Here is a 23,627-nt window from a genome sequence, read left to right as displayed (position 1 = left end):
CCTACTCTTCTCCTTACTCTGTACTCTCTTATCTGTAACTGGGCAGTTATTTATTTTATTTTTCATGTATTTTTTATATAAATAATTTCCCTTTTCTTTTCAATCCCTATTATTTTCTTGTTCTTAATGATCAGAAAATATTATCCTATTTTCCAGATATATTTAGCTGTATCAACTTGTAATATATATATATATATATATATATATATATAGTTGTATTGATGACCTGACATTTTACACATGCCATGCCTCGCACTGTAGATGTATAGTCGTCCACATGGAGAGTAAGATATGCTAAAGTGTTGCATCCAACGTCTCTTGAGCATTCTTCTTTTGCAAATAAGGTTTGTAACGGCAAGTTTTACTCATGCTCTCCTATCTAGCAACCCACTATATATTGAAGTTGACCCGATGACAACCCTTTCCCCTCTTTGAGGTCGCTTACATTCACCTACCAATACTCAATGACTCAATATACATAAGTACAACTATTCATTTTAATTTAGTGTATACGTCATATTATATTGGCTTATTTATGTACATTCTTCATGTGCTTTCAAATTTATCTCAGATTACACATGTGTTTGCAAACATGTCTCAAAGTACTTCTAACATTTTAAAAACGTCTCACATTACCCTTTCAATCTTTTTGACGTTCCGTTACGAATGTTGGGCCCCACTTCTTCTTTTTCTCCTCCTTCCCCCAAATTCCTAGAACAAACCCCTCCACTTTGTTATTGTTCATCGCTTATTTACCCTCCAAAACTCATAAATTTCTCCTAACAACACAACTAGCAGCAAGAACAGCTCGAGAGGTTGAAAACCCATACCGGATCGAAGCAAATGGTGCTCATAATCGCCGAACGAGCGATGAAGATTTTGGGTAAAAACCACCAATTTCTTATTTTTTCGGCTATCCAGATCGCAATTGTAGCGATCGAGATGTGAGGTTGGTAGAGGACAACGTCTGGTTTTTTGATACCCATGTCGCCACTTGGGTGGCGAGGAGGAGATGGAGGCCCAAAATTGGTCGGATGGCAATGGAGGGGCTGCTTTGGAATTAGGGGAAGGAGGAGAAAAAGAAGTGAGGCCCAACGTTCCTAACGGAACGTCAAAAACTGACGGAACGAGTAACGTGAGATGATTTTTAAAAGGTTAGGGTACTTTGAGACATTTGCAAACACATGAATCGGCAGTTTGATGACATAAATAAATCTATTATATTTGAGTACTTTCTCACGATAGGCTCGTGAGGAAAGGTGAGACAAGATTTTTAAATGCGGTGGGCTAAAAAGTTTGTGGTGGTTTGTGGGCTGGCAGGGCTTAGAAATATATGCATACAAATTTTATATTTTCTTTAGAGTTTGGGCCCGGCTATCAGTCTCTATCTGGTTCTGTGCCTTGTGTGCCGAAGAGGGCCAAACCAAATGGTTTAATGGTAACCCTACCTACCCTACCCTAGTATCCAAAGCCATAAACCATACAATCAAGGTCAGCATGCCACATGGCTTCAAAAGGAAACACTCCTCCTCATCTTGTCTTAATTAATATTCTAATATGCATATATTTTATTATCCAAAAAAAGATGCACCTATATATACTGATATTTCATGTGACACATTATATAAATATATAGGGGGTATAAGTAATGCACGTCCTAGAAAAAATAATTTGGACTCCCTCCCTAGCTAGCCTAGTCCCCCGGCCTACAACATAAAAAACAAATTTATAAGTTATGCTATATAAGTATTTATGCACATGGATTTTGAATTTAATCTTTTGTGTTCTGTTTTGTATTATAAATGTACACATAAGTACATTAATATAAATTTTCTTATACAGGTGTTCGGACGTTATTACTGCACGAATATCATGTATTTTAAACATCTAAAGGATGATAATAGCATGATTTTCTATATAAATAATGACCATCTTTAATTAAGTAGGTGTGAGCAAATTGGCTATAGAAGGAGCAGACAGATCATGTGGAGGTGATTGGAGATGGAGTAGACTCCGTTTGCTTGACCGGGTCATTGAGGAGGAAGCTTGGCTTCGCCACCATATATAAAAGTTGAAGAAATTGAACAAGTTGAAGGAGATGAAGCTCATGTTGATGATGAGGAGGAAATGGTTCATCATCCACAATCTATGGACCTCATCCACAATCTATGTTCAATGCAGTCTGCAGTTTCATCCAACCGACTATGAAATGGTTCATGAATATCCAGAACCAACCATTCGCTCTCCGTTATGCAATTGTAGTTCAAAAAAGAATAATTTTACGATATCGATTCCTTTTTATTTTTTGAGATTTTTTTTATTTTTTTATTTTCCTGTTTGTGCCTTCTGCTATATGTGTTTTCACATGTATGTGGCTTACCATGATCTCACTCAATTATATTGAATGAGAAAAAGAAAAGATAAAAGCTTCTGATGAACTCATTTGATGAATTAATTGTGTCAGGATATAAAAGATTATCTCTAATAAAAGATGCTTTGCTCTAATATCCAGGAAATCAAGTTTTGTTAAAGCAGATGGGTATAAGTGAACGTCAAGAAACCTGATCCATACGTCTAATTGTACATACATAAATATATGAATCATCTGTGTCACATGTATACAGCTTAAGAATATGCCTTCCTTAGTTTGCCAAGCAAAGAATGAAGAATTGGAGTAGTCTATAAATTACACGCACTCAGAGATCTGATAATATGCTACTGGAAATGAGATTTTCTGTGTAATTTGAGCACACCAAAAAGACAATATGGGAAATGGAGGACCCTTCTTAATATGTTGTGTGCTTCTTCTTGCTTTAATGGCCGGAGGTCAAAGTGCCACGCCAAGAAACAAGGTAATGATCAAGTAAATTACTTGTGTAATTATATATGTATGTCTTTGTGAATAATGGTGTGCATGTGTGAATAACAAGCTTCTTGTTGTGAGTTGAATGGTGTGATCAACAACATATATTGGATTCTTGATGGTCGAACATGATTTCATGTTATTGATCAGCATGTCGGGCCTTTTTTTTCCCCTTAAATTTTTTCGTTTTTCTAGTATTAACTTCGAAAACTTGCTAAGACATTTTGCATCGAGAAACTGTACCACATTTACGAATCACATTATTCATCACTTTTCTTAGGACTATTTGCTTTATTCAAAATGATCTCACTTTCTCAACATTACAGGAAAACTGCACCTACGCAGTTACAATTGAAACAACATGCACAAAAGGGGCCGAGACCTCAAACCACATCAGCCTAAGATTTGGTGACACAAATTCAAATGACATTGTGGTGAGGCACCTAAATTCCAAGCACATAAGAAGGGTGGATCCATTGGAGCCTGAGGTCCTCGACGATGTGCCGAGAAAACCATTTCAAGCTTGTGTTGTGGATGAGTTCCAAGTGAAGGGTGCATGCGTGGAGTCGCCCATCTGCTACCTCTATCTCAAACTGAGTGGAGCTGATGACTGGAGACCTGGTTTTGCACAAGTCCATGTTTTGGAGGGCTCTCGCTCTCATCTCAGCTCTGAGTACTTCTACTTTCGAAGGTACCTGCCACGCCATGTTTGGCATGGCTTGGATGTGTGCGATGATAAAGAAGTTACTCCTTTTGGGATCAAGCACAAGAGGAAAGTGTTTTGGAAAAAACAAGTGAAAAAATTGCCAGTTCCATGATATGGTTCATTACAAGTTATCTCAAATTTTTATAACCATTTCATTGCATTATAAAAGAACAATAAAAGCTGTGTGAGAAAAAAAGTTGGATTTCTAGCATTAGCATTAGGGTCAATTGTATTTGCACTATTTTCTCAATAATAATTCTCATATAACTCTTGTATTACATGTTATCGATTCGACTTTCAGAAACATGGTGTTTCAGTCAGTCAGCAAGAAGTTTTTATACCTCTTTTTGGCTTTTTTTCTCGTTCATGATATATACTTAATTACTTTACAGTGTGCTAACGGAGTTTTAAATTGCAGACCAGAAATCTCATATTTGAATCCCTACGGCATCATAGTTGTATGTATAAGAGAGATCCCACTCCCCTATAATTTAGACTCTCACGGTTGTACCCAAGAAAAAAAAAAATTACTTTATAGTGTAGAGGTTTAATTAACTCTTGAATTTCGGTTGGTAGCCCAGTACATGTAAATGCATCAAATTACTTAACTTACAATATTTAGGCAGAAAGTGCGCGCAAGTACAGTTTTGAAGACAGAGAAGCTACATCTTGGAGGATACAGTACTAGTGAAAAAGTGAAAAAGATGGATCAATAATTTTCTTTCTGGTACAAATACAAAATAAGTACTGGATTTATTTATTAATTACGTGTTCCCATCACATTTTGTATTTTCGACCAAAAGAAAAAGGACATTGAGTTTGTATAGTTTGCATGCATATGCATCTACATTTTTTGTATTGTCCATATCTCCTTCTTTTTTCCAGGAGTATTGTCCCTATCTCCTTCTTCTTTTCCAGGAGTATTGTCCCCATCTCCTTTGTTATGCCAATAATATAAAGAAAAATTGAGACTAATTTATTATACAAAAACGGTATTTGGTAATTTTATAAATGTGTTATGACTGGACTTATTAAATTGAAAAAAAATCCAAGATATTGTGGTTTATAATTCTTCTATAAGTGTGAGACTTATAAAATTATCGGACTTAGTTCTTAATTCAGTATACTTCGAGCCACTAAAAGAGCCTTATATTACCAACGTGGGATTCAATTCGACTGGATGTTCAAAGAGAAATCATTATTTTGTTACCGTATACAAATGCATAATCATGACTACAATCAATGAGAAAAAAACAAAGAAGGGAAAAACGTTACATTTTCTCTCGAACTTCAATTTTCTGAGTATCCAAACAGACTAGGCTTTCAGTTTTTCTTTATTTCTTCGATGTATGTAAACTGCATAATTTTGGTCACGTGATGATGATTTAGGGTTCAGACACCACACAACGTAACATTCGTAGGTGATCAGAGAAGTCATTGAATAGTCAAACAAAAGAGCCTTGGGTTAATTAACTCTCCCTCCAACATCACATTTTGCCTAGGTGTGGATATGTTGACTAAAAGGGACATGGCCTGCGGTGTCTTGTCTTCTCCTAAATATATGACGTACGAGTGTTTTGTTCACTGCCTCACTCAATCAATGGCAGTATTTTGAGAAATGGGCAATAATTTATATCATAGCCTTTTAAGCCACCACTATACACACTATACTCTCTCTGTTTCCAATTTAATTCCTCTGCGATTTAAATCGTCAAAATACTACAACTAATTTTGGGATTGTCTCACTCCCTGTAAGGAGCTGCTCGTTCTTCCTGTGCATCACACTTTAACATATATGCAAAAATAATTCATCAAAAACACAAAAAGAACTTTTGCACACATGTCACATTATTATTGACATGAGTGTAAGAGGTCATGCTTACATAGTAAGGAGGGAAGTATTTTCCTTGTTTTTTCTTCGTTTTACTTGTATTGCAGGGACTTTTATAAAAAGTACTTTTGCTCAACAGATTTTGCTTAAAAATCCAACTGCTTTTTGGAAAAACACTTAAAACTTTATGAATATGCTTCTCCAGAAGTGCTCTTATGATAACACTTTTAAATTGTTTTGTGAAACGAAGGCAGTCAAAAACAAAAAAGAAGAAGCTAAACATGTCAAAAAAAAAAAAAGGATCATCATTAATACAAGGGTAAGGAATATTGTGTCAAAGCCTAAGTAATACTAAAAAAAGAAGACATAACATGCGAATGTGTGGGATTTTTTTTTATTTTCTTTGAATAAAAAGGCCACCCTTGTCAGCTTACATTTTGCTATTCCATGCCCTGCGTTTGTGAGAAGCCAAGCTATTGCTACAAAATCCAAAATCCCTTGGCACATATTTTATTTTATATTTTTTATTACGAATATGATGAAGAAATGATGAGGGTGAGAGGAGACATGATATGACCAATTGCTGCAACGACACAAGGAGGTGTCATGAGTCACACACTATTCATCAATGTGATCCTTGCATGACTTGAGCTCTACAATAATTACCATAAATAAGCAAAATCTCAAACGCCATCAACTTTGATCAGACAAAGCTTTGTCTGATTCTCTTTTGACTTGATTTACTCCACTATATGTTTTGCTATCGACCAAGTACTGAAGATGATGAATGACTAGACAGTCCAGTTAACTGCTTAAGGTAGCCCTCCCTCTGTTGCTATCTCCTTACCTTTCTTCAATCTCCAATCCTATATGAAGAGAGGCACATAAACCCAAATTTACTATGAATAGCTACAAGGTAAGACAGTGATAGGATAAACATTGTTTAAAATTTCTAACTATTCAAAGCTTTTTTAAGCTTTAATGGTTCATTTAACGTGGTATCTAAGGGCGGAGCCACTCATCGGTCACCAATGGCCCTCGCCATCCTAAATTTTCAAACACATATACAATAACATGCCCGTTGAATATAATTATTTGTACTTTGGACACCTAAACTTAAAATTCTAGCTTTGCCTCTAATGGTATCGTATCTTTGGGATCCCGAAGAGCCCAAGTTTTTGAAGTTGATGAATAATTATTTAACGACATTTATGTTGCTAGCTAGCCAGTACTTCTTCATTTATGTGGTACGATACGGTAGAAGAACCTGTACATATGCGTAGACCTTTCACTACACAAAGCGTACGCGTATCAGTGCATGGTAGCCTTAAACCATATTTATTAATTTATTTTTTCTCGATTTCCACCCCATCCTCCCCAGCCAGCAGTAATTGAATTCATAACTTAACTTTATTACTGCGAATCATCCACAGAGCTTTTCTGGGCTGATGGCAAGTAGTTACTGCGCATGAGTGCATGTGCATGTCCTTTTTCTTATCTTTTTTGATAAGAAACATCTGCTGCCCCTCCTCCAATAAATATGCTTCAGAAATAAATGTGACCATGCATATTGGTGTTTGCACAATTATCTAACTCATTCATTTTGCCTTAGCTATAATTTTGTACACACATCATTGATGTGGGAAAAAAAAAAAAAAAAGCTTTTCAGGTGTGTTTATAGTTAGTTGGGCGTTGTCGCGCGGGGATGCTCTTGCGGGGGGGACAATTGTTGAGTGTTTTTAGTTCCCTTGTAGTTAAATTTCACATCTTGGAAAAACTATTAAAATTGTAATTTGATTACCATGGAAGATAATGTTGTAGGCATGTTTTAGAACTGCTTATGTAGGAAGCATTTATGCTCAAAGTGTTTTTACTGGAAGCACGTTGTATTACAAATCCAAGCGTTTTTACTGAAGAAGGACTAGCAAGTGTTTTTCCAAAAACCGATTTTATGACTCATAAACACTTTTAAGATTTTTTGCCAAACACCTACAGAAGTAGTCCGAAACAAATGTGAACCTTGTATTTGAAAAATATCAATTCAATTTGTGCATAGACATCACTATTTTTTATTTTTCTTATTGTTTGAGTTTGAAAAATGGTGAGTGCGTGATGTGAAGGATTTGAAAATTGCAAAATCAAGAAAACCTAACATATCTACCTATACTATTCTGGTATCATCATACCATAATTCTTTAAGAAAATGAGACAGTGACTTGCACTATGTATGAAGCTTGCTCAATGGGGTGAATTAAATGAAGAGTGAGACAGGAGTTGAGAGAAAGGGAGACAGAACGAGGGAGATCTGATTATCGGTCCAAGAAGAAGGTGTGGAGATCTGGGGTCTGTTTGGTAAGATTGTGCATGAATGGTGGAAGGCATTATTAGTTATTCACACTCTAAAGTAGGGTCCATTCCTACAAAATGGGGAATATGGGGCATTCAATCGAAGAATTGAATGAGCTTTTCCTTATTATTGAATGCCCTAATTAGCTTTAGAGCTAAATAAAAGAAAATAAAAATTCTTGAAATTGATTGGTTGTAAATTTGATTCAAATACAATATTTCGGAGCTGTCTTCCGGGTATGTTAGGGGGCGTTTGGTATCTTATTTAAATAGGAAACTAAAAAACTTTGATTTTTCTTAAAAACAAGGATTTCTTAAATCTATTTTTAAGATTCAAAAACTTATTTGGTATGCAACTTGAAAACTGTTTTCAAATATTAAAAATTTGAGAACTTGTGAGTTGTTAGAAAAAAACTGAAAATTTTAATAATTTGGGTGTTTTTTAATTGTTCTTGAGTTTCAGTTTTTAAAAATAAGGCCACCAAACATGTTTTTTTTTATTTTGAACGCAAATTCTATTTTTGAGTTTAAAAAGTTAAATTAAAATTAAATACCAAACATGCCCTTAGGTCCTCAACGTTTTCCTTTTTTCTTTTAGTCAGCGACGTACTCGTCTCTAGATTTGATGTTGCAACAACAAATTTTGAGGCCAACAAGTCGCCGACTTCTATAAATAAGTTATGTAAGAATTATTATTCTATTAATCATTAATTTTTATTTTTATTTTTAAAAGTAGTAGTATATATTCACTATTAAACTTATCCTTTGGTAAATGATTCACTTTTGAACTTTGTCATGAGAAGAAAGATAAAATCACTGTTGATTGAATTTGTCTGTATTGGGATTATGAGGGAATGTTGTCAGAGTGAAGTAGGCCAAGAAAGTCAAAGAAAACCACATGGCAATCGAAGCATCATGCATTCATGAAATTTGTGTGTCTGCTTCTTTTTTAGTTGTCTATTTTGTATGTCTTCTTGTGGCATGGAAAGCTTACGTTTACCACAGTATTGAGAATTGTCGGTTAATGGTAGCCCAATCAGTTTGGGAAGCAAAAATCTCAAGAGAATTTGGGAATGAATATGAATATATATCCTAATTGGAAACCCCCCCAGAAAAAAGAATCTGGTGATAAAATTAGGGGAAAGTCATTTACTTGAGCTCTTTTTCCAAATGCTTTGATTCTTTTCAGAATTGGAAAATAATAAGAATATTCTTCCGAGCTGCATGCATGCATGCTCTTTACAAAAAAGATGGTTATGTCAAATGAGTCTCACTTTTATGAGGGATGTGATTAATAAATATGATATGTACAAATCGAGTCTTATTGGAGTCGAGAAAATCTTACGTTTATCATTTATACTTGTGAGTTTGTATGCGTAACATTCAAATTAATCCTTTTAGAGTGTTTCCTAATTTCATAACAATTTTTTGGTTTGTCAACTCAAAAATTTCCAAGAATTTGAGTAGAGTGTCCATCACCCACACCATTTGCCACTTGGCTGAATTAAATTTATAGCAATTAGCTTTCTCTGCTTCAAGAATCCAACATACATGGTCTGTCTTATCCATTCTGTAGACAAAGTAAATATTATATGTTGATGATGACATAATCATTCAAATACCCCTCTCTCTCCCTCTTTCTCAGTTGTGAGTGTGTGTGTTTCTGCGAGGACTGAAAACCTACACTTGAATGCCCCTCTCAGGGAAGCACAGCATGACCACCCTCACTCCTGGTACGTCACACTATTCTCTTTTAACCTCTCTCTCTCTCTCTTAACCTCGCCACTATTTATACCTCCCCTGCTTTCTCAACCCCTTCACTCTCCAGAACATCAAAACCCTGCTCAAATTTTTCTATTTAAACCCACTAAACCCACCACCAACCAGCTGCTCCACCGCTTCAATCTCTCAAACATTAATATTATCAAAGAAATTAGGGAAACTAATTAGTAAAATGTCTCCTGCAGCAAATTCTTCATCAAGATGGTGCCCAACCCCAGAGCAACTGATGATCCTTGAGGAGATGTACAGGGCTGGCATCAGAACACCCAATGCCTCTCAAATCCAACACATCACTGCCCAGCTCTCCCTCTATGGCAAGATTGAGGGCAAAAATGTATTTTACTGGTTCCAGAACCACAAGGCCAGGGACAGGCAGAAGCTCAGGAGGAAGCTTTGTAAGCAACTGCAGCAACAGCAACTTCTCTATAATCACCACCACAATTATCATAATTACCATAATAACCCTTATCATCATCATCATCACCAGCAGCAGCAGCAGCAGCAGAGCCTTCTTGGGTACCTTGACCATCTCAGCCCTCCTGCTTCTTCTTCTACTCTTCAACAACTTTCCAACTGTCATAACTACTCATCAGCTGGCTTTCTTCCTCCTCCTCAGGTTAATTAATTATATAATTATAAATAATATATCTCTCTCATTTATTATTTTTTCCTTTTCTATTTACACAGTGATGAGATATGTTCTAGTTGGGGAAAGAGAGAGAATATTCTTCTTTCTTCCTTCTTGTAATTATTTTACTTTATGCATGCATATATCATAGGTCTGTTTCTACCATTTGGGTTTTGAGTAATGTTTTAGCTTAATTATTTCAAATATAGATATTTTGTCTTATACATAGGTCTCTTCCCCCTTCCAAAATTATTTCAAAGCACTCTACTTATCATAAATACATTACTAACACCACATTGGCATGACATAGTATAGTGATTACTTTATGGAAGCCCTACAATACAAAGACCAGCACAAGTTGATTTTACAGTGCGAGTGTCACACCAATAGAGAATAAAGAAATATACATATATTTATTATAATATAAATGTACTGTAATACTGCCACGTGACGTTAATATGATCACATGGAAGAATTACTTATAATTTTATTAATTACCCGGCCATGGAAACAAATATGTTTTATTAGTTTTTTTTTAGTACAAGCGATAGTTTGAACTATATGAGAGGGGATTTCTCACACACACTACTATAATTTCATAGAGATTCGAACATGATACTACTCTAATTTGTAAACCAATGCCATTTTTCATTGGTCTAGACACTCCGTTGGCATTAATTAAATTTTTATAAGAGCATTAAATTCATTAATGACAACTTAAGAGCAGGCCAACATGGATTAATTACCCTCAGCCCCACAAGTTCATGAAAAATACAGAAACTATATATAAGTTATCTTATTTTGCTGCTGATTTCTTTATTTTATTTTGTTTGAATGCTCTCTGTTTCGGCTTTAAACTCTGCTTCTGGCTTTGAAGGGGGGAGTTGAAGATGCCTTGATGAACCACGCGTGGAAGATGGAGATCCCACAGAGGGTGGAGATGGAGAAGTCCGTGATGAGTATGTACGGCCGTGATTGGATGATGATGATGATGGAGGATGTGGGCCCACCCTCTCCATGTTGTAGTACTAGTACAAGAACTACTACTACTAGACAACCACTCAAGACCCTTCAACTCTTCCCCATCACCGCCACCAATCTCAAAGAAGAATCCTCACCCTCCTCCTCCAATCCTCTCTCTCCTCCCACCACCCCCACACCAAATTACTAAAAACCCCAAGCCAAGCCACTTCTTCTGCTGCATCTCTCTCTCTCTCTCTCTCTCTCTCTCTGTGGTGACTTTGTTTAGTGTGTGTCTTGGTTTCTGTTATGTGTTTTCTGGGCTCTTCTTCTTCTGCTCTGTGATATGAAAGATCTCAATTGTCTAACGAGTAGTAGTAGGTTCTGGGTCCTATAGAGGAAGGGTGGGATGCCTTCAGTTTCAGCCTATCAGCCTATCAACTTAAATATGTATTTAAAGGAATGCCCTTTTATTTATGTATATTTATACTTAACCTTTCAAACAAAAACCCCACTAGCTAGTACTATTATTACTATTGGCAATGCTAGAAGGAGTGTATGCATTGCATGCAGCCAGCATTGGCTTTGTCTCTTGTGTTTAAGCTTAAAGCTGACATATTGCACACCCAGACCCAGACGCAGTACTTGAACTGTTGTATGAATGTATGTAGTCATGTACAAGTCAGCTTTTTAGTGTTTGGTATTTACTTGGTCTTTTGGACCTTTCGAAACATGTCAATGCAATGCAGCACATTCTGAATGCTATTATGTTTAAATTTTGAAAGACTTTTTTATTTTTATAATCTCTTTTTGTTTCGCCGTGAAAGGCAAACTGCATTAAGAAAATAATGATACAATAAGGCAAACTGTATAATATGTCAGGGTAGAATGTGCCTATTTATGAAAAAATCCTTTAATAATATATGTTTTTTATATGACAAAAAGCAATTGTCACTAAAACAACTGTCATGATCTAATCCTTAGTTCAAACCCGGTTGATAGTCTACTTTCAGGTGTTATAACGGATTCAGGAATTTTCATTACAGGTATCAACCTGTAAAAGGTTAAAAAATTTATATACAAAATAGATCCATCGAAATGAAAAGATAATATTCTAATTCACAGTTAATAGATAAAATCATACAAAATACTCATGTTCATTATCAAAGAGAACTGCATCAACTTCAAAAAATAGACTCACACTACTATAAACCAGAAATAATGTGATAATAAACCAAAAAATTAGTGCAATCCTCTTCGCCTTCCAAGGCATCTCATCCTATTCGTCATAAGAGCTAACATATATTAGCATAATCCTGCTCATTTTAGGGCATTTACGTTATTTTGATTTTGGGCTTTATCTGTATTTCTTTTGGGCTCTAACTCTCAAACTTCAGACCCTTATGTGTACTGTCTTAGAGGGAGCTTTATACAAGCAAATATTTCTTCAATATGTAAGAGTTAGGCTATCCTTGTAAAACTCTTTGTGGATTGAATATCTAAGGCTTTTTACCTATATTAACCTTAGATCCCTTCATGTATTCATATCATACATGAAAAATTATTTTATGTAAAAATATTGGCTAAGTATGAATTTTTTTTTTTTTTTTGAAATAATCATTTTCTTAAGATAATTTTTGGTACACATCAAATAAGAAAACTTGATTTTATGGGATTTTAGTATAAAGTATATATTGACCTAATGAGCCCTCATTTTTAGCCCAAATTGTATTTTGCACTAAAACCTATTTTTCATATTTTGATTTGGTGGGAATTTTATTTTTTTAGTATTTTTATTTGAATCCAAATGGGGGGTTATTTCTTTATTTACATTGTAAACTTAAGTAAATTGAGTAATATAAAATAAATGAAAGTAAAAGGACAAAGTAATGGAAATAAAGTAATCTTCTGTACAACGTCGTCGTTTTGACATCAGGAAAACAAAAACAAGGGAAGTGCCGCGCGCAGTGTGCTGAGCCCTATAGAGCATTTCATCAAGCAGTTTGTGGTTATAGGGGTCAACACCTCCAATGGTGTGGATTCCGGGTTTGCAAAGGTCAATTGACCCCTCTTGCCCTTGTGTGGATCCACCCCTGTAGTACTCATGTTAGGGTGTAAGAACTAGGTCTTTGGGTATATCATAAGGTTTCCATTTTAAATCCAAATTCGAATAACACAAAGTATTTACATAATTATAATAATAGACATCACATTCAAATAAATTTAAAAGCCCTACAAGAGATACAATCATCAATGTAATTAGTAAATATGTTATACGTTTCACAATACATACTGCATGAAATGAATTCTATATATTGTATGGTTAAGTATTATTCCATTTATTTCCAAGATTAACTAGTCAAGCATCCACATAAACATCTCAACTCCATGAAAAATATGCTCAAGTACAGCTCAGGCATAAGACAACCACCATATTAATTGTTTCTGGGTTTGGCAACTGTCCGAATTGTCCAGGTCTCTTGATGATCAGATTCATCCCAGTCTCACATTTAGTCACGGGACTAGAAAGACTAGCAAGATCATCTAAAACAGAAGAAACAACATTAGAAGGGAGGCCCCTCAAAGAACATACAACCGGGGTTCATAGTTGTTGAACTTCGCAACCCTATCAGCAACCATATTTTTCTCCCTCTAATGTGATTCAGCTCAATCTAATTTATCTCAATACTAGCACTTTGAGAGAGAAGTACTCTTAATAGGATTTTTTTTATTTTATACAACCGATACTCTAAACTTTAGGGTATGTTTAATAACCATTTCAATTTTAGTTTTTAGTTTTTAGTTTTAAATTTTTTAATTTTTTAATTTTTAAAATTTCTTTTTGCGCTGGAGTATATAGGGAAATGAGAGGGGAGGATGAGAGGGAGGAGTAACAAAAGTGAAAATAAAAACTTGAAAGTGAAAATAATTTCAAATAGATTTCTGTTTTTAGTTTTTATTTTCATTTTTATTACTCCACCTTCCCATCATTCCCTCTTATCTTCCCTCTCAGTCCCATCTCCACTCTCATTTTCACTTCCATTCTCCCTCTTTTTCCTCTATACTCTAGCACACAAAATGAAAATGAAAATAGTTATCAAACAGATCCTTAATTTATGGAGAGAGAGATTTGAATTTGAATGTAAGGGGGCAAACTTCTCACTAACTGGCCTAATCCTCATCTGCTAATAGAAATCTAATTGAAAGAAAAAAGAAATTGCTAGTGACTAATGCATGGCAAATTGGCAATAAATACTGGATATCACATGCGTAAAGTATATATATTGTCATTGAGTAATTTGAAGGCCACGACAGTGTTCCAAACGACTGTGTCAGACAAGAAGACGACATACTAATACTATAATGAAGTTGAAACCAAGGGCGTGTTTGATGAAATGGACTAAACGACTCTACAAAATGATATATATCCTATGACCCCAAACGAGACAAAACAGACAGTGGCAAAAAGACAGAATTAATTATATGTGATGGAAAGAACCTTCAATCTGAGTGGAAAGAAACCTCATTGTCAATCAAATAATCATTCGAGTACCTTCTATGATAAACCCCGATGAAGACAAATGACAATGAAAAATTACATTTATGAAAATATGTTTTTCATTCATTAAAAAAGAACAATAGGTTTAGAGTTAAATTATGTTATGTTGCTTGATTATTATTTAGAACGATGTGATTAGATATAATCGTGTCCAAATGGGTTTGATTGATATTAACAAGAAATTTGACGTCTTGCCACATTAACTTACTAACCGGTTATCTGAATGGTTTTGAGCAGCACCAACCATTTGTTAGGGTTGACACTTCTCAACAAACTAACACCAGAACAAAAGATTTGTGAGATGACTCTCCATGGCTAAAAGGAAGATGGAATATTGAAACCACAATTGAAGTAGAAGGTAAAAAAAATTTCAGCAAACTTTAATTTTTTGTATATAATTAATGTATATAATTTTCCTATTCTTCTAAATTTACAATGGTGAATAGCAAGAGGAGCACGTAAAGAAAAAGAAGAGTAGTATTTCTACAAAGATTAGTGCAATGTGGTAGCAAGTTATTCTAGAAGTTCTCCTTGTGGAATTGGAAGCGGGTTGATGAATTTAGGCTAAATTCTAGGCAGAGCTGCCTTAGTGTTTTGGTAAGTGTTGGACTTCCACAGTAGAAGACACCTGCAACAAACAAGAGAAACATAACCATCTCTTATGCTTAAAATGTCCAAAACTTCGTAGCTTCAAAGACTTCAACAGAATTAGCCTTACCTATTCTAGAAGATTGGTGTGTGGCAGCCAAGTCTGAAAACACCTTTCTCCAATTAGGCCTAGCAAAATGTGTTCTTATCTGCCACAGTTAAACTCAGAAATGAGATACAGAACTAGTGTGACTCCATTAACAATGCTTTGTGTGGTAAATGTGGCCTAGTGAGTACCCGGCTTTCGGAGACAACATCAACTCCATTCTTAGCATGTTGTAGTTTCTGCACCATGGCGATAAGAGCAGACCGAGCGTCTCCTTCTTCGTACACGCTGGTCAAGTAGTTGTGCATTTCTATCATATGCTGCAGCAGATGTTAGTAAATGTGGTTCATGTTACAGAAAGAATGAGCGAGGTAAAGTTGAATATCTGACTTTTAGTTTGAAACTCACATTGTGGTCACACTCTGAAATGTCATCCATGACACCTTTAAACCATTCAAAGGAAGCTTGTTCCCTTGTTACCCAATAAAAATACGCTCTTTCTGGACTCTTTCTATGAGCCGCCCTTGGATGGCCTTTTAATTGGGGTTCTGTGGATTTTTCTGAATTGCTGTGTACTGAATCCTGCATGAATGAACTAATTTGAAGTGTTAGTTACCATTTACATCACATTTCCAACAAATTTAAGTCTTTTGGTTCTTGGCTCACAGGAGGAGAAGCAAATCTGTGGTTTATTTGGTTTATGATATCTTTTATAATGCTGACGAAGGGAGTTGCTCCAATTCCCAGACCTATGAGCAACAAGATGTCAAACTTTCTGTAGTTTTGAGCAGGGGCTCCGTAAGGTCCCTTAATGAGGATCCTTGGATATCTGTCAAGAAAAGAAAAAAAGAAAAGAAAAAAGGATTTACTGATATATGATGCTTCAGTAAAACTATGAAGCTGTTTTAGCTAAGATTCTGCTCACCCTGCTTGATCATGCTGAAAGTTTGAATTCGCCTTAGTTTCCATCCTAACAAGATTTCCCCTTCTAGTTTGTGTACTTTGAAGCTCACTGCAGGCCTGCAAATTTTTGATTAAATATGCAGAAGAGATAAAAGGTAGAGTGTGTTCAAGACAAATTTAAAAGAAATGATTTATCAAGTAGCCTAAGAAAATAGACTAGTATGACTATGATATTAGAAACCATAAATTAGAACATAAGGTCTGATAAGTATTATGGTTTAGACACAATACTACTTATGTAAATATACCACCTTTTCAAATCTGTTTCTAAGCTCCGTAGTCCAGTCTCCCAAGCTTCGTATGTGGACACTCAAGTAGTCGTCTCCCGGGGCAGAAGTGATGGTGAAGGGATGCCTGTGTTGAGTGAAGTGTTTGAGTATAAAGATATTACAAATTCTGATCATGATCAGGAACTATATTATTTCTTACCATTCAAAACTTGATATATCAGGACACTTCACAAAGAGGTACATTCCACTTTTGTACCTGAATCCAGGAGGTTTGCTCATGTACAGAGCCAGAACATTTCCTGTATATATTACTGCCTGAAGTATAACAGGAACATGATGAATTTGATCAACTTTCCGAGCTATTTTAGTGAATGACAAAAGTTTCTGGTACTGACCTTAATAACATAGACAGGGTGATTAATTTCGTTAATGAGTATAATAAGTCTCTCAGTTGTGTACAGTAATAGTGGAGCCATGATATACATCCATGTCTGCAAGAAAATACATAAAATATTTTATAATGATGTCACAGATGGCAGGTCTATTTACAATTCTCTAGTTTATTGATCACAATCAAGTAGCATACATACCGTCTTCTTGCGCCAGTCATCCGTGAAAATTAGGAAGTAACCATGTATAACAAATAGCATATATACCATTACCAGCAAATGATGTGCATACCAGAACGAATTGAACCCCGACAAAAGGTGGAGCGGCCATGGTAACTTGACATTTTTTCTCATTGCGTTCGTTGCAAGCACAAAGGAAAAAGCCATAAGAATAACCATCAGAATCCCGCTTATGCCTACAATACTGTTAACCAAGTCCATGTAAGTTGGCTGCACATAAAAGAAATATTTCCCCGCAATGTCGAAGAATTGATCTTGTGGGTATGATATCAATCTTGGGAAGTCACAAGTTATGTGCAAGACTACATGTATACTTGTCCCAATTGTTATTCCAAGTGCAATCAACTTATGGAAATTGATATTGTTATCAAAAGGGATTAAGTGGCTGAGAAATGTCGATCGCAGTTTAGTAAGAGTTCCCCTACAAACTGGAATGAGAACAAGAGCCATGTTGAACTTTAGAGTCTCAGCAGAACCCTTTGCAAAGCAGAGGCATTGACCCATGATTTTGTATAATCCCTTCTGCTGGTATTGCTTGTATTTCCAAGTAAAGAGGCCTATGTTTACTGCTAACCACAATGTGACAATCCATATTTTCTTCCAGTTTTCGTGTAGATGTTCTGCCGTTGTAGATAGGAATTTGCTAACAGGAGTTCTGTATCTTCTGGGGATCATGGCTCTTGTGAGGGTTTGGGTTCTCTTGCCCAACTTTTGATTTTCTTCGGACACAACCATTTCCCTCAGAAGAGTTTCTAACTGCCACATCTGTGAAAATAGAATATAAGAAGATGATGAAGGTGAGAAGCAATAGCTAAAGCCATGAACAAGCTATTATCTTCACCTCTATATATCCAAGGTGGTCAGGGTCAAGCTCTTCCATGATCAAAGCTGCATATGACTCTGCTTGCTGCTTAAATTTCGCCAGCTTGTTCGCCGAGGCACTCAAAACTATAACCTTTTCCATAAGAAATTTTAGAAATCTGATTTACAAACATGGAAAACAAATGATAAAGAACATGTAATGGGGTCTCTGTGCTCACCTCTGCTACCTCTTCCTCTGAGAGCATCCCATCACCATTCTTGTCACACCTAACAAAATCATCAGCTTTGCTTATTCTAGTTTGTGTTGAAGCATGTGAGCTTAAGAAAGAGGAGTTTTCCTTACATGTCAAAGAATATCTGAAGTCTAGCTTCCATATCTTCATTTGTCATGTCTTCCCAAAACAACCTCAATTCTTCAAGAGTTATGCCATCTTCTGCACATATTTTTCTCCTCCTGGCCAATGCATCATACAATTCGCTGGCAAAGTCCTTCGAATCTCCTCCCATTCCTACGAAACAAAAGCATCTAAAACCTCACATACATTGTGTTCCATGTTCCATTTCATAATACACAAAAAACAACTTACAAAGGGGTAAAATAAGCATAAGACTCAATTACCAATGCAGGCTCCAAATTTGTCCTTAGAGAGCCTACCATCACCTCCATATTGATTAAACCGCCTCTCAATCTGCTTCCATGCCTCCCCTTCTTTCCCCGTAGCAGTCCTATCGAGAAATCGCAGGCTCTTAATCCCTTCTTTCCCTCCTGGTTCCACCCTAAGTCCCATGCCACCATGGCTGCTTCCTTGAGCCCCATTTCTCTTCCTTACACTGCTGTTGTTCCTCTTCAATGTAGTCTCATTGGAACTTTTGCTTGCATTGCCTCCTGTGTCATTGCTATTTAAAGGCACATCCACCATGGGGTCAATATCAATTCTTTGAAGCATCCATTTGTTTGGGTCTTGCTGGTCATCATTTTCTGAGAGGTTCATTGCCAACATGAAATTATTACCTTCAAAGATTTACATGTCCCTTAAGATCTGAGTAAAGGGAAAGACAGAGAAAGAAGGCGCTGGTGGGTTGTGGGGAGAAGACAGAGCTGAAAGGGTCAAATGAGTGTTGCAAGGAGGGAAGAGTAATTGAAGGTTCAGTTCGTTTTGTTAGCTCTTTGTCTAATAATAGGAAATCAATATCGATTAGTAATTGAAGGTTCAGTTCGTTTTGTTAGTTCGTTTCGTTATATTCAGGCAAATTAAAATTTTCTCACAATCTTTCATAAATTGGTGTCATTGTTTGTAAAATTGTGATAGTGAGTTACATATTAATATTTAAAGAGTAACGCTGGCTATACTTGTGAAATATATTTGCATATTTTAGAAGTATAATTACGTGGCTATACCTATACTACACAAAATGGTTTTTACTTATTTCCTTTTTTAATTACTTTAATTTGTAATTAAGTTTCAATTATTATTTATTGAGTGAATAATTAGTATTTAAATATTCTACTAATTTAATAAATTACTTAATAAATAGTAATTAATTATTAAATGATTTTGTGTACTTTAATTTCTATTTTTTTATACAAATTTAGTTTGTTTAGTTTAATATTTGCACTTAAGTAATATCTTAGCCTTATTTAATTATATTAATTATCAATTATTTAATGAATAATTAGTTTTTAAGTATTTTAATTAATTTCATAAATTACTTAATAAATTATAATTTGTTATATTTACTTATTTTAAAGCTAACTTATACTTCTCTTGCCTATTTTAATTGGATTTATATTCAAGCAAATTACAATTATATCACAATCTTTCATAAATTGGTGTGATTGTTTGTAAAATTGTGAGAGCTCTTACATATTAAAATTTAAAGAGTATAGCCGCGCGGCTATACTCTTTAAATATATGAATATTTTAAACGTATAGCCGGTTGGCTATACTGTGAAATATATTTACCTATTTTAAAAGTATAGTCGCACGGCTATACGACACAAGATGGTTTTAACTTATTGCCTTTTTAAAATTATTTTAATTTGTAATTATGTTTTAATTATTATTTCTTGAGTGAATAATTAGTATTTAAATATTTTACTAATTTCATAAATTACTTAATAAATAGTAATTAATTATTTTAAATGATTTTGTGTACTTTAATTTTTATTTTTTTATACAAAATATTTAATTATATTAATTATTAAATATGTTTTATTATGTTTATATAATCCAAAACCAATCAAAAGTTTAGGCCCAAGTGCCACTCCACTAGGCACACCTTCCATATGGCATGTGTAGGAAGGACTCCCACTTATAAGGAGTAGATACTTTGTCTTCTTTTCCAATGTGGGGCTCAAGTTCATGTATTTTATTCAAACTTTATCAAGTAGTTGATATTATCCAATCATGTTGTCACTTGGATTTGAGGTTTGGAGGCTAAAATCCATTTTTAGAATACTAAGGACTATATTAGGCTCGAACATGTAAATAATAAAAGTCAAGCAAATCCTAATAGAGCAGAGGAACCGAACCCATAAAACATTGCACAACATTAAAGGTTATAATTATTTAAGTACATAAAAAACAGTATAATAACAACATTAAGGTAATGATTGACTTAATCCAATATTAAGAGTCGTTTAATTTAAAGGCATTTCTCTGTAAGTGATGGTTTAATAAATAATTAAATATGAGTGATATGAATGTTGCAAGGTTACGTGGACTCTTCACTTCATCTTGTTGCTTATACATGTGTCAATAAGACATGACACAAGTAAGTGGTAAGGAGCACTAGGAATTGCAGATGCATAGAAGACCTTCGGAGAAAGACAACCCTGATATACTTGGGCATCAACCCTCGTCTGACTCCCATACCTAAGTTCATGTAACATATGTGATTGCACGAACTCCATAGGAAATGAGCTCTATTTGCATAGTTAGTTGATGAACTACTTTTTATGTATATGAGAAGCATAAAATTCACATCAGAAATCCAATGACGGAGGATTTTTACTTCTAAGGTCCTAATAAAGTCTTTTGTTTTTCATGATAGGCACAATAGATTGATATGGTATTTGCTGATTATTGAGCTTGTTTGATGTAAGTTAAAGGTTACTGAATATATCTTATCATTTATCTTGCTGATGTTTCCCATGGGGTATGCAATGGTGAATTTTGCAAACAATAAATCAGTGCTGCCTGCATCTTCCGTTCTGCGGGGTTTGATCTCATTCATCAAGGCTGGAGTAGGAAGGGTTCAAATGTATCACAACAAGGTTATGGGTCTGCAGCTATCTTGCGTGAACAAGGCATGTATCTAGAAACATCTATATACCGGCCTGTTATTCACGTTTTGATGTTGTTCTTAATCATGCCTTTAAACATGAGATGTACGATTTGTGCACATCAGGTTCTTCTTTTGGCCTTTTCTGACTTTTTGTGCTCATCAGTTTACAGAGAAGGTTGCACCAATGCTTCCCAAAAAGTATTCCCAGCTAGGGTAAAGCATCAAAACCAGTTTTTCTTCTTCTTTCTTTTGAGTGCTTATGCATATGGCATTGATGCTAGTGGTTCTTAGTGTCTTTCACTCTATTTTCATGTTCTTGCTTAATCAAATATTCATCGGCATGCGAAGTGAGATATGTAGGTAGAAGATATGTTGAGGAAGGTAAAAGTTGCATGCATGTGTCCAGTAATTGTCCTGTCCTGTGGGTGGTCCATTCGCTCATCCGTCCACGAAATCCAATTCAGTTGTTCCAACTATATATCAGAAGCCCTCATATTCATATTTGTATCAACTGTTTCTCAGTTGCCTATCATATGTCACTATTAATTCGCGAGTTTGGATAGACAGACAGCAGTACGAAAGCCATCAGTTTTTGTTAAACACACAAGGCAATATGAGATGAAACCTTTTTTCCTACTTAGTCACAATGATAAAGGTTTAAGTATTTTAGGGGTTATGTTTGAGGAATATGGGTTTGAAGTTTGGTATGTCTCAACCATAATTTATGGTCTTACTAATCTCCATGCATAATCACATGATGCGTACTTTAAATATTGGAATCCTCCAAAATTTGGATTCTTGCTGTGTAAAGTTGGTTATGCTTAGGGTGTTAGGGAAGAACTATTGGTTAAGTGATCTTTTTGTTTTGCTTATAGCTCAGGTGAGTTGTTATTTTATCTACCTAAAATTTAATTTAGCCCACCCATGCCTACTAATGACAATCATGCCACGCTCACATCCAAAGACTCAAGGTTCATTGCTTATCCAACAACACACTCAAGCAAAAGAAGATGAGACAAACTAATAAATTGAATTCCTTTTTATTATTCCAGGACATTATTGTGTAGGATATTTCTGTAAAGTTCACTCTAAAAATGAAAAGTATTTCCGTCTTGTTATTATTTTTGTAGCCTAATGCCAACTTCTTTTTATTTATATTTATATAATTTTTTAATATGAATAGTCTATTGTTTTTTTTTTTGGGATCTGATTTCCCCACTCCATTTTTCTCCACTTACACTCCCTTTTGCTTTTTAATACTTTTTAATCAATTTTGTTCTTTCTCTTTCCTATTCTATCCTTACCCTACATTAATTTCATTTTTACTTCACTTTATATTATTTCTTTTTCTTTACACTTAATTTTTCAACTTACACTCCATTTTCAATATTAAAAGGGGAAAAATACTTAATTTCTTACTCGATTAAAGGAAAAAAAAACTAAAAATAGAGTGCAAGTTGGAAAATTAAGTGTAAAGAAAAAGAACTAATATAAAAGTGAAGTAAAAAAGAAATCAATGTAGGGTAAGGGTAGAATAGGAAAAAGAAAGAATAAAATTGATTAAAAAGTAAAAGGGAGTGTAAGTGGAGAAAAATGGAGTGGAGAAATCACATCCCTTTTTTTTAATTTTTTTAATTTTTTTAATTTTTATCGAAATGAATAGTCTATTACTAGTTTTCCTTTAAGTGCAAAAAATGGGTTTTTAGGTCTAATGGTCTTTGAATTTTGACCCGATTCGCATTTTGGTCTCTCAATTTCCAAAATAGTTCCTGTGGTCCTTCAACTTCGTTAGACAAATGGTCTCGTCAGTTTTGTTAGCTTTTTCTGTTAAGTATAGTGGCAAAATGGTATTTTTGTATTTTTTTTAAAAAAGGGTCTTTTGTATTAAAAATAAACAAAAATAAATAAAAATAAATCTCTCTCTCTCTCTCTCTCTCTATCATGATTTCTTCCCCCACAACCAACCTCCACCAGCGCCCCTCTTCGATTTTTGTACAAAGGTCAAGGAAGAATAGCAGAATTCAGGTTCCGAAATCCATAAAATAGGGTATCAAGGAGGAGGGAATCTGCAGGTTGGGGTTCTGGATTCTGAGTTTGTTGGAGGTTGGAGGCTGGTGGTCATGGGGGAAAAAAAATCGAATGGGAGGGGGCACTGGGTGAAGGACGGTTGTGGGATGCCCTCTTTGCTATCTCTTCCTCTCATCTGAATCTTGAGTATGCAGGTAAGCTTCCTTGTTCTTGATAGAGGGAGAGGAAAAATCTGGGTTGGGGGGAGAAGAAATTGGGAGAGAGAGAGAGAGAGAGAGAGATTTATTTGTATTGTAAT

General features: G+C 35.1%; 3 protein-coding genes across 4 annotated transcripts; 2 read left to right on the top strand and 1 right to left on the bottom strand.

The window, feature by feature from the left end:
* Positions 1–2,718: 2,718 nt before the first annotated feature.
* Positions 2,719–3,847, top strand: LOC103322449 (embryo-specific protein ATS3A-like). Its single transcript, XM_008224365.2, has 2 exons — positions 2,719–2,852; positions 3,190–3,847. The coding sequence occupies exons 1-2, from the start codon at positions 2,766–2,768 to the stop codon at positions 3,679–3,681; spliced, it is 579 nt and encodes a 192-aa protein (XP_008222587.2). The 5' UTR covers positions 2,719–2,765; the 3' UTR covers positions 3,682–3,847.
* Positions 3,848–8,863: 5,016 nt separating this feature from the next.
* Positions 8,864–11,919, top strand: LOC103322458 (WUSCHEL-related homeobox 3). Its single transcript, XM_016795031.2, has 3 exons — positions 8,864–9,479; positions 9,714–10,144; positions 11,034–11,919. The coding sequence occupies exons 1-3, from the start codon at positions 9,437–9,439 to the stop codon at positions 11,325–11,327; spliced, it is 768 nt and encodes a 255-aa protein (XP_016650517.2). The 5' UTR covers positions 8,864–9,436; the 3' UTR covers positions 11,328–11,919.
* Positions 11,920–15,044: 3,125 nt separating this feature from the next.
* LOC103323741 (putative respiratory burst oxidase homolog protein H) lies at positions 15,045–19,138 on the bottom strand. 2 transcript variants are annotated; one of them, XM_008225755.3, is made up of 14 exons: positions 18,633–19,138; positions 18,357–18,522; positions 18,232–18,280; positions 18,033–18,146; positions 17,153–17,956; positions 16,958–17,053; positions 16,762–16,877; positions 16,584–16,686; positions 16,295–16,389; positions 16,036–16,198; positions 15,778–15,951; positions 15,561–15,689; positions 15,394–15,472; positions 15,045–15,303 (listed from the first exon to the last, which is right to left on the bottom strand). In XM_008225755.3, the coding sequence occupies exons 1-14, from the start codon at positions 19,012–19,014 to the stop codon at positions 15,194–15,196; spliced, it is 2,580 nt and encodes an 859-aa protein (XP_008223977.3). In that variant the 5' UTR covers positions 19,015–19,138; the 3' UTR covers positions 15,045–15,193. The 2 variants fall into 2 exon arrangements, 1 of the variants encoding a protein (XP_008223977.3); XR_016127365.1 differs by lacking the exons at positions 15,045–15,303; positions 15,394–15,472 and having other exon boundaries at positions 15,778–15,964.
* Between the last annotated feature and the right edge of the window lie 4,489 nt (positions 19,139–23,627).

The sequence above is a fragment of the Prunus mume genome, linkage group LG1 (genome assembly GCF_029339155.1).
Source record: "Prunus mume cultivar Tortuosa linkage group LG1, ASM2933915v1, whole genome shotgun sequence".
In the NCBI taxonomy this organism is placed as follows: Eukaryota; Viridiplantae; Streptophyta; class Magnoliopsida; order Rosales; family Rosaceae; genus Prunus; species Prunus mume.
Note: the sequence above shows the minus strand (reverse complement) of the source record. Positions and strands in the feature narration are given on the sequence as shown.